Genomic DNA, 10171 nt, shown 5'->3' with positions numbered 1-10171 from the left:
TCAATTTTCTTCATCATGTATGCAGTTCGCAGGTACAAACTAAAGACTTAAGCAACGAACTTCAGCATGATCGTTGCCGATTTTGGTTCAACAATGATTGCTTTAAAACTGCTTACAGAGCTTGATGAAGCTTTGAAAAAACTTTATCATAAATGGCTAAAAAGATAGAAAAATGTTATGGCTTCATATGGGAATATTTTGAGAAATTCTATTGCATATATTTTGCTTAAAGAAACGTTTAAGTTTTGAAAAACCTCACGAATATAGTTATAGACCTAATGGTATTTATTGGAATGTTACGATCGATCGTTGAAAATAAGCGTCATGTTATATATACAATATAGATATATAAGAACATGAGCGACTTAGTAATCTAAAAATTAATTAATAAATAACACTGAAATTTTAAATATTTAAGGCATCAAATTAATGAGTAGGAAACTTTTAATATCTCTAGGACTCTGCTGGTAAAATATCGGTTTATTTCGAGAAAGCATTATTACATATTTAAAATTAGGTCAAGTCGTAGGGCTGCAAGTTAGACGAAAAGTAATTAAGGATCCGAACTGCGTAGCTGTGAACGCTGGTAGCGCTTCTTTACGTATTCATCATTCCCTTTCCTTTGTCATTTAATTTATTTCAGGTATCAAATCATACCTAGCTAACTCCAATTGTTTCACGGATAATTTTTTGCTTCCGTATATCATCATGATGAATAAAAAATATTGGAATTATATCAAAATTGTTAAATTTTCTAGGGGCGTCACACGTCTATATTTTTGCCAAAGTTCTTTTGAAATCCACTTAAAATAACAGAAAGAGTCATGTCAGTCAATTTGTCTTAATTATATCGAAATCGAAAAATTGAAATGATTTTTAGTCACACCTAACCTTGAAAAAACGCGTGTATAAATTTGACAGCTGTCCGATAATTAGTTTGTGAATTATATCAATTTGAGTGAAGCAACTGATTATTGTGAAAAAATGGATAAAAAGGAATGAAATTAAAAAAATACAGTTGGAAAAAACTTGGCTTGATGAGGAGTTTCCGGACACTGTTGTAAGAAAACTAACTAGGATTGGTATGCTAAATTTAGACCTGATGAAATGAGCACCGAAGACAGTGAACGCATGGGGCCTACAAAAGCGGTTTTTACCGACAAAAACATCAAAAAGTCCACATAATAATTTTTAAGGATCGTAAATTGAAATTGAATAAAATAGCAAGCACTCAACTGAACTTTTATATCATATCATTCCCGAATACTAGTATTTGGATATGCGAAAGCTCTGTGCAATGAGAGTGCCTCGCGAACTCACTTTGGACCAAAAACACCGACGAGTGGATAATTCAGTATTTGGAGATGTTCAATCGTAATAAACCTGAGTTTTTGCGTCTATATGTGACAATAGATGGAAAATCGCTCTATCATTTCGCTCCGAAATCCAGTCGGCAGTCATCCGAGTGAACAGCACACGATGAACCTGTAAAGCTTAGAAAAACGTAACACCAGGCGACTGGCAAGGTTGTGGCGTCGCATTTTGGGATGGGCATGGAATAATATTTATTGTCTCGGACTCGTCCAATTAAAAAATAACGTGCGATCCATATGTAAAATTCTCTATTTGACAGCTCTTTTCGACATGAAAAGTTTGTTCGGCGATTCTTATTAAAAGAAAATGTCGCAGAAGTGGGTTTTAAAATCTACTTTATCTCGAACACAAGTATTCGTATGTGCCGAAACCGAAAAAACCAAAATTCGTTGTAGGCACTGAATGGCATCGAGGTAGAGGCTTTATTATAGGGAAAGTTCTATTTAGCATTGGAATTTTTGCAATGGCCCAGGAGCCTATTTTGAAACTAGAGTTTTCTTTGTCAGTCCGGGTCAAATTTATTTTCGGGATTTCAGCGAATGAATAGTTCTTAGACTCGTCCGTTTAGGGAACCATTGCTTTTTGAGTACTGTTCCGAGCCTCTATAAATAATAGCTTACTTAAAGACGAAAATAATATCTTTTCGACCTTTGACTAGCACTAAAAATAGTACCTCAAATTGTTGGATAAGAAAAAGTATTTCGTTTCAAGAAAGTAAAAATTAGTTTTCTAATTTTTGTTTTTATAAACACAACCAGTTATCAGATTTTACAGTGGTTGCTTAAATAACTACTCTATAATTAACATAAACGCAATAATAAGAGGCAAAAACTGAAACCTAAATAACTTAATAAATATTTATCAAAATAAGTATGAGTCCATGTGTGTGTGTGCCTGAAAGTGTGTAGCTTCCAATTAGAGTTCCCACGCTCTCAAAAGCCAACCGCAACTAATAAGAAAAAATGCCGTCTTAAAAACATTAAGACAATCATGCACCCTCCCCTTGCTATTCGAGCAATAGCCCCCTTCAGTTGCCACTGTTGGTGTCGCAGATTTGGGTGGCATGCAACAATTGGACCTTCAAACACAAGAATTCGTAATAAGATGCAAAAACTTTCAAACCAAAAGACTGTGGCGGCACTCACCCTTGCTGCAGAGCAGCAGCGAAGATTTCTGCGTTTATTTTTGTTGTTGTTGTGTATGCATATTTTTGTGATTTCATGCACTCGAAAAAGCATTTCCCATGAAGAAGTGCAGCAAAATGCCTGAGACGTCAGCAAAAGTGCACACAAACACACACAAAACGTTGTGCAACAACTACAACAACAAGTGCAGTGATAAAAATCAACGCAACGAAATGCTTAAGACGCTATGAAATGACCCTTCCGCGCTTATCACGACATTCACGGCATAATTTAATCACACCAGTGGCAAGCAACAACAACAACGAAGAACAACAACAACACATGCAACGTCTTGTCTTATGCCTCAAAGACAAATTAGCATTTTTCTTAGAATACTTATAGTGACTTAGCGCCCCTGCTGCCGTGCACACGCTAAGAGCACACCAAAACCACCACCGCCTTCACCACATTCACCGACACATCCACCACCACGACTCAGTGGTCGTAGCGTCCGCCAGGCGCGCGCTCGGCGACTACTGACGCAGGGCAGGTGCCGTGCTGAGGTGCTATAAACCTTATTGTTGTAGTTGTTGTTGGTAGTGTTCTTGGTGTTATTAGTGTTGGTGTTGCTGGCGGTGCTCTGAAGCGCAACACATTTCGAAATAAAACTTTTGCGCAATTTTCCCACGCGATTTGTGATTTTTTGTTTTTATTCTTCCTTTTTCCTCACTTCACTTCCCGGCAGCGTGTGAAAAGTTCGCGGCAGCAACTAAGCAACAGCAAAGTGAAGTTTCTAAGATGTTTGGAAGAAATACTAGCTATCAGATTTTTGAGTTAATTAACCGCTAAGAAAATATAAATATATATGTATATACATGTATGTATATATGTATATATGTATATATGCATATTGGTGTATCACCTGCCATTGAGGGTGAGTTGAGTATTTTAGTTGGCAGCCAAGGAGTTTTCCTATTCTAACTAGAATTTCAGCTAAGAAAGAGCCTCATGCAATATATATATATTACAGGTATCCCTCGAATAACACGGTTAATTGGTTCCGTGTTATTCGAAATCGTGTTATTTGAAATTTAAAAGGTAAAACTTTATAAACGCAATAATTTTTAAATTACATATGTTCAACCACTGTCACTCTCCAAAGATTGATTTGTTTTTCCTTGAAGAGGTAGAGGATCCTTAAATTTCAATTTTTCAAAGGAATTTTCGCGGCTTCGTGTAATTCGAACCCCGTGTTATTCGAGGGTTGTCGCAATTTTAAACCGTGCTATTCGAGATTTCGTGCAACTCAAGTACCGTGCTATACGAGGGATACCTGTACTTGCATTGCTTTTGTTATTGTTTTTTTAGGTGGTGGAAAATGTCTTCTGTTCTTCTAGTCTTATGTAGTTTGTCTTATAAGAAAATGTTCTAGTTTATTGTGGGAACTTCTTGTTATTATTATTATTTTTCAGCGCTGCATATTTGCTTGGGAAGTCTAATTGGTTGGTTGGGGGAGAAGCTCTGCTATTAACTCTCTACAAATTTAATGAGCCTGCAAGATATTCCTGCATGCAATTTCCAATTTAAATCTTTGTAATCAGTTCTAGATAGTTTCTAGAAGAAGAACAGGCAATTTTGTTATTATTTTTACATTATAAGTAAGAGTTGAGAGAGTTAGAAACCTCCCAGCACAAATCGCGTTTCATAAATTCCAGCTACCTTGAAATGTTCTCGATAAAGTAAGACGTCTAATCCGTGCTGAGCCAAAATCTAAAATATACATATATACAAAACACTGTTACTATATTTGGTGTGATTTTCCAGAAGGAAGGCATCGGTTTGCCCTGTGCTGGTGAAGAAATGCCATTGGTAAAATGTGAGGATTCTCACCAAATGCAGCCAATAATGTTCTACGGAATTTTTGTTTAATGGAATCTGCAGGAAAAGACCACATTTGCGAAAAATTTGGCTAGTGTTTAACGGGCGGATGTCAACAGTATGTGTAATGCACAACGGACCACATGAACTATGACCTTCAATGTCTTGCTGCATATAACACCGCTGGAGATAGCTGAAAGGTATATGACCGCGAAAGCTGCTCTCAAGCGCAGGTAATTAGATCACTGCGAATTTGGACATTCTGGAATTCGCGGAAAATTTGATTTCATTATTTGGATTACCAGGTCGCCCTGGCATCCGTTTTGCTGTCCCTCCTTCTAAGAAGGTATGGAAGGAAATGACTGTAGGCTGATAAGCTTGCTAGAGCAGGTACTTCAGTACCAGTAATTTCGGAATGAGAACAGATAGGGACTCCATTGACTGCCTGAGAACGAGACCAGCTCAACAAACGTCTATCAATTACTAGAAGCTGTACAATCACGAGACAATCACTGGCCCAGTGTAAATCGTAAGAGGTCTAGTGAACTTTTTACTCTCAACAAAGTCCATCTTTCAATGTTTGTCGGAGCTCTAACTGGATCAGGATATTCAATCTTACAGGATGTCAGCTGCGTCAACTGTTTGGCAGAAGATGAGTTAGAATCATCTCAACACCTAATCCCGCTTTTGCCAGATCAAGACAAAAACTCATCGAATAGCATACATTTAAACATCCAGGTGAAATTTGTCGATAGCTGATATCCCACTACAGGAGTTTTTTTTTTATCTGGCCTTATTAAGTAGAGTACATAACAGTCTAAGCGTGGTCTTCCATCATGTTGAAGGATCAGCCATATAACCTAAACTGTTGCGATCTTCGTAAGAAATCTGCTAATTTAAAACTTCTAGAGCCCTCAGTTTGTCGCCCAAGAAGACTAATACCACAAAGTCTAAAATACGGATACTCAAAAAAATGATGGCGCCACTATCACAAGGGAAATACACTTTCATGCAGGTCTCATAAACAACTGTTGTCAATTTTTGAGCCACATCGGACTTGTTGTTTTATTTTAATGCGATTTTCCCCCTCCAAGGCACAAACGCCTTTCTCACGTTTTGTAACAATTAGAAATCGCTAGGAGCCAAATCTCGAGACATGAGACAAAAGTTGCAAATTCAGCCAATTTGTTGGTGGCGATGATGGAGGTGTGAGCTGGTGCTTTATTTTTGTGGAAGATTTCATTTTTCTTCACTAAATATAGTCGCTTTTATGTATGCGACTATGAATTGGCCAAGTAATTTCGAATGGTTAAACTCTTTAACCTTTTCGCCCTTCTTTAGGTAATTGAAGTAGATCACACTTTGGGAACCTCAAAACGCGGTTATCACACTTCCGATAGTATTCGCCTTCTTCGAAATACGACACGGGAAATGAAGTCCACTGTTTCGGCTGTTCCTTGGTCCTAGGTGCATACTAGTGGTTCCATGCATCGCCAATAGTCACAAGACGATACAGAAACTTCTTTGGATTGGTTTTATACTGAGAAATATATATTCCTTTTATGTTTCCATAAGTTATAAAGCATGACAGTGGATTCGTTGGGTTCCAATTACTATCTTTACTAAATGATGTCTTTATCTCTCTATCTTTTCTAGAGTTTTCTGAGATATTTGTCTTCCAATTTTTCAGACACCCCTTAATTCTTCATTAGATTATCCAGCTTTTCATATCTAATTTTGATATACTTACTAGATTCTTTAAAATTATTAGTCTTCCAATTTTTCTGATCCAATTTCGGTATCTTTACTTGCGCAAGGTACTATGTATTATTGCGATATCTTAACTAGTCTAACCCAAAGTCTTCCAGCTTTTCGGACCCAAGAGTTGACCAGAGTCGCCCAAGGTATTGGATCTACCAGATTTTCAGACCCAAATTATACATCTTTATTACATTCGACTAAGGTATTGTCTTTTGGCTTTTCAGACCCTGTAAGAGTTCTTATCGATTTTCTTATGATGCTACCAGCATTTAATTTATACAAATGAGGTCTGTTAATAATACTCGTATGTAGAAAAAAATCGGTATAAAACTCTTGGATGCTTACCATGGTTAAAAAAAACTAAAATGTAGAAGAATTAATACTTATTGGTTATGATATTTTTAATTATTTTTTTTTGTGTGTTGTGTAAGCATGAAGTAACTATGTGACTGCCATTAATCGATAACTTTTCTGCGTCTGTGTATTGGTCTAAGTGTTAAGACTTCTGCTGCTTATTAATATTTTTTCAATATTTTTTTATTCATAGATATACCTGGAAATATATAATATATATATATACATATAATTTTTAATTATTTTGTAAATTTTACAATATTTATTTACATAATTTTTTGCTAAATGAAATATTTCTACTATTAAATAAATTTCAAAGAAAAAACTTTATCTAATACTAATTCGACTGCCGGCCCATTTGGAGCCGCGTTTTGTCTCTTTCGGTTTTAAAGTCCAATATCTTGCAGCAAGCTCATAAATCGAATTCGCTGGTTGGTGCTTGAGTTTTGCAAGGAGTGCGAATACAAATACATAGTGCATTGAGTACAAATTCGAGTGCGAATTGAGGGAAAATCGAGTACAAAAAGGAGTGCAAATCGAGTGAAAAATTTAGTGCAAATACAAGTACTCACCATCAGCTGATTGATATAAAACTCATACGGTATATTGCCAGTGATGGGATCGATGGCCACAGCAAGCATTTCATCGAGCTCCTCCTGTGTGAAGGGTTCACCTTCCTCCATCATCATTTTGCTCATATACTCCTTGGTTATGTAGGTCTTCTGCTCTGGATCCAAAATTTGAAAGGCGGCGAGAATTTTCTCCGGCGAAGCGGGTTCCATTCTGCATGCAAAAAAGATTAATATATTTTATTACATTTTACCGCTGAGCTACTCACTTTCTTTCAGCTAATAATTGCGCCACATGCGGCATAAATTTGGAGAGATGCACATCTCCAGCGGATTCCTCCATTTCGGTCGCTGCAATTACTTCATTTATCTCCTGCTCTGTGGGCACACAACCCAGAAAGCGCAAGACGGTGCCCACTTCGCGTATGTCGATGCGCTTATCGCCGTGATGATCGAAGATGCAGAAGGCATCGGAGATGCGTTGCTCCAGCTCGTTGGTAATGGGTACTGTGTGGTGAAGTTTGGTTAGCTTGGGGATTTGATATTTTTTTATGTACTGCGTAGGTACTCACTGGCAACCTCCATGGCTTAGGCGGTTAGTCGTGTATAATTTATATTTTTCAACACTATTAATTTATTTAAAATATTTCGCAAAAATTATTACTCTTTTTAGTGGTTTATATTTTTTTTATTATTTTTTTTTTTCTATTTTTTACTTCTTTTCAGTTTTACAAATTTTATTATGTGAATACAATTTGTGTCTAGATTTTGTATTTTTAGTTCCCCTTGGCAACTGTCTATTTCTTGGTAACTAAGAACATATCGATCAATCAACAGACAACAGGGTGTGTGCCTTTTAAATATGTTTTCTCTCCAGCAAAATATAAATTAAATAAAAGAAATAAATGATATACATACATATATAGTGTATTAGATAATAGATAATAGACCTAGTAATGTCCACAGTTAGCCTCTTCTGCAGTATAGGTCCGAATAAAGAATTTGGCTATTGGGGAGCAAGTCATAATAGATGATTCCCTAAGTGATAGATGGGAATTCGAAATATTGCCGAAGCTAGAGGCGAAATAGTGACCGAGCGTCTAGCAGGTATATGAGCGCTTGGGTAGAAAGCAAAACCTTTGACGCTCATTTTCTCTTTTTTTCCTTTTTACGATTTTTCTTAATTGGCGGGCAGGATAGTAAAAAACTAAAAGTCATATGGCATTGGTTCAAGGTTTATTATCTTTGGCATTAAATTATCTTTTATTTAAACTAAAAAAACTAAGATAAGTCAAGTTTGAATATATTTTTAAACAACATAAAGTAAACATTTTTTTCGCCAAAACCACTTTTTTCAATTTAAAAAAAAAATTAATTTTATACTTTTTTTTGGGAATTTTCTAAGTTTAACTAAAAGACATTTTGTTAACAAATATGAATCTCTTCGAATTTTTTTGTTTCAGAAATTGCGACCTACATCGGTGACAAATGCACATGCGAGATGCATCGGCCAAATGCTTTCCAAAGACAGATTATAAAAGATTTCGTATCCAAAAATTTTGTGGATGATGTTTAAATATATAACTATAAACTCTAGAAATTTTGCTTTCCAAAAGAAATCCTTTCCAAAAGAATCTTCGAAAAAATCGATTTTTTGAAGCCTCTAAAGCAGGCTCCCCCTTAATCCTGTGGCACCGCTACATTGAGTTCTTTTCGTAACAAGACTAATTAATTGGTTTAAAAAGGTTTTTATGTGAAATGTTTAGATAATAGGCATTCGAAACAATGCCCACATGGCTCGGTTTCGGTCGAATTCGACGATTTCCACTAATATCACCGATAGTGCTGCATCTTGGACATCAAAATTACCCGAACGGAATTGACACTACAGATGATTGGTTGTTTCAATATCAAAACCATAAACATTATTCACATTCGTGGAAAGCGTTTTGTCAATACAATATAGGCATTACTAATTCCTTTTTGAGAATATGAATAAATATATAGATTTACTTATCTGACATCAATAATACCAAGCCTAACATGTCGGCAAAATACATACACCAATGTATACTATATACATACATATACTCGTTAACATGCATGGCTGCACTTTAAATAAACGCCATGTTCCCCAAACTCCATTATTGTGCTCCACTTATTGAGAAAAGAGTGTGTGAGCTGCCATGCAATGCAGCTTCATGTGATTGGTCGACACGTAGTGGCGTTCAGCCAATCAGATGGCTTGTTTGTTTTACTTTATTTGCCATTGTATACTGAGTATGTATACAGTTGTATGTGTTTGCTGTGTCAATTTTAAAAGTCTGCTTTGTGGAGAATTTTGCTAAAGTCTTCGGAGCGTTACTCTGCGAAATGATTATATGAAAGGTGTTTGACCGCTAGCTATCTTTAATAGTATTTGAAGAGTTTTAGAAAGTTGTAATTGCAATATAAACAAGATTTGATATAAAAACGAAAATCATTATACATACATATATAGTACCAGCGGTGGGGTACGTACTTCGCTTCGTACAAAGTAAAGAATTTTAGTTTAATAAAAACAAAAAAATGAATACTGATTTTGTGCAAATCACACAAACCATCTACTAAATAGTCGAAACAAAGCCTAAAGATTTGATTTGGATAGGTGAGGCCGCTCTTAAGTTATAAAACTACCACCAAAACTTTGTATATATATATAGGTATGGGAGTTGTGGTAGTATCGACCCGATTTTATCTATTAATAATTATCATCACATTATGACATACTAAAAAATCTGCCCTGGGTTTCATAAAGTACTTCACATACATTCACCAATTATGAAGTCAGCAGGATATTCGAAAATCCGGATATTGGTTATACTGGAGTTAGGTCAAGTTTTCACCCAATTTTTTCATTTTTTTTTTCCACAAAAATACACTGTTTTGAGTAAAACACACTCTCTCATTTTCATTGATATAATTCACATGTTGGCCGATATATGCAGTATAAAGACACTCGGTAGATCGAAAATCTTTGTATAAGGTATATGGAAGGTATGAGAAGTATTGATTTGATTCAACCCATTTTTATACACAGGGATGCAATTAACAGGAGAAAAATCTCAAGGT

The 10171-nt window shown here is 35.8% G+C and overlaps 1 protein-coding gene across 2 annotated transcripts; it reads right to left on the bottom strand.

Moving 5' to 3' along the window:
* Positions 1-6541: 6541 nt before the first annotated feature.
* On the bottom strand, positions 6542-7797 carry LOC105223490 (dynein regulatory complex protein 8). 2 transcript variants are annotated; one of them, XM_029549169.2, is made up of 4 exons: positions 7633-7796; positions 7330-7567; positions 7064-7274; positions 6542-6690 (listed from the first exon to the last, which is right to left on the bottom strand). In XM_029549169.2, exons 1-4 carry the CDS (start codon positions 7643-7645, stop codon positions 6679-6681), a joined length of 474 nt encoding a protein of 157 aa, XP_029405029.1. In that variant the 5' UTR covers positions 7646-7796; the 3' UTR covers positions 6542-6678. The 2 variants fall into 2 exon arrangements, with proteins under 2 accessions (XP_029405029.1, XP_011199529.1); XM_011201227.4 differs by lacking the exon at positions 6542-6690 and adding an exon at positions 6731-6929 and having other exon boundaries at positions 7633-7797.
* Between the last annotated feature and the right edge of the window lie 2374 nt (positions 7798-10171).

The sequence above is a fragment of the Bactrocera dorsalis genome, chromosome 1 (genome assembly GCF_023373825.1).
Source record: "Bactrocera dorsalis isolate Fly_Bdor chromosome 1, ASM2337382v1, whole genome shotgun sequence".
NCBI classification, from domain to species: Eukaryota; Metazoa; Arthropoda; class Insecta; order Diptera; family Tephritidae; genus Bactrocera; species Bactrocera dorsalis.
The sequence above is the reverse complement of the archived record's forward strand: the minus strand, read 5'-3'. Positions and strand labels throughout refer to the sequence as shown.

Bases quoted from the DNA above. Each gene is read 5' to 3' on its own strand.
- LOC105223490 (XM_011201227.4), bottom strand. The intron at 7,275-7,329 runs GTGAGTAGCTCA...TTTTGCATGCAG, and splicing joins CAATTATTAGCTGAAAGAAA to AATGGAACCCGCTTCGCCGG. The intron at 6,930-7,063 runs GTGAGTACTTGT...GCAAAACTCAAG, and splicing joins TTTATATCAATCAGCTGATG to CACCAACCAGCGAATTCGAT.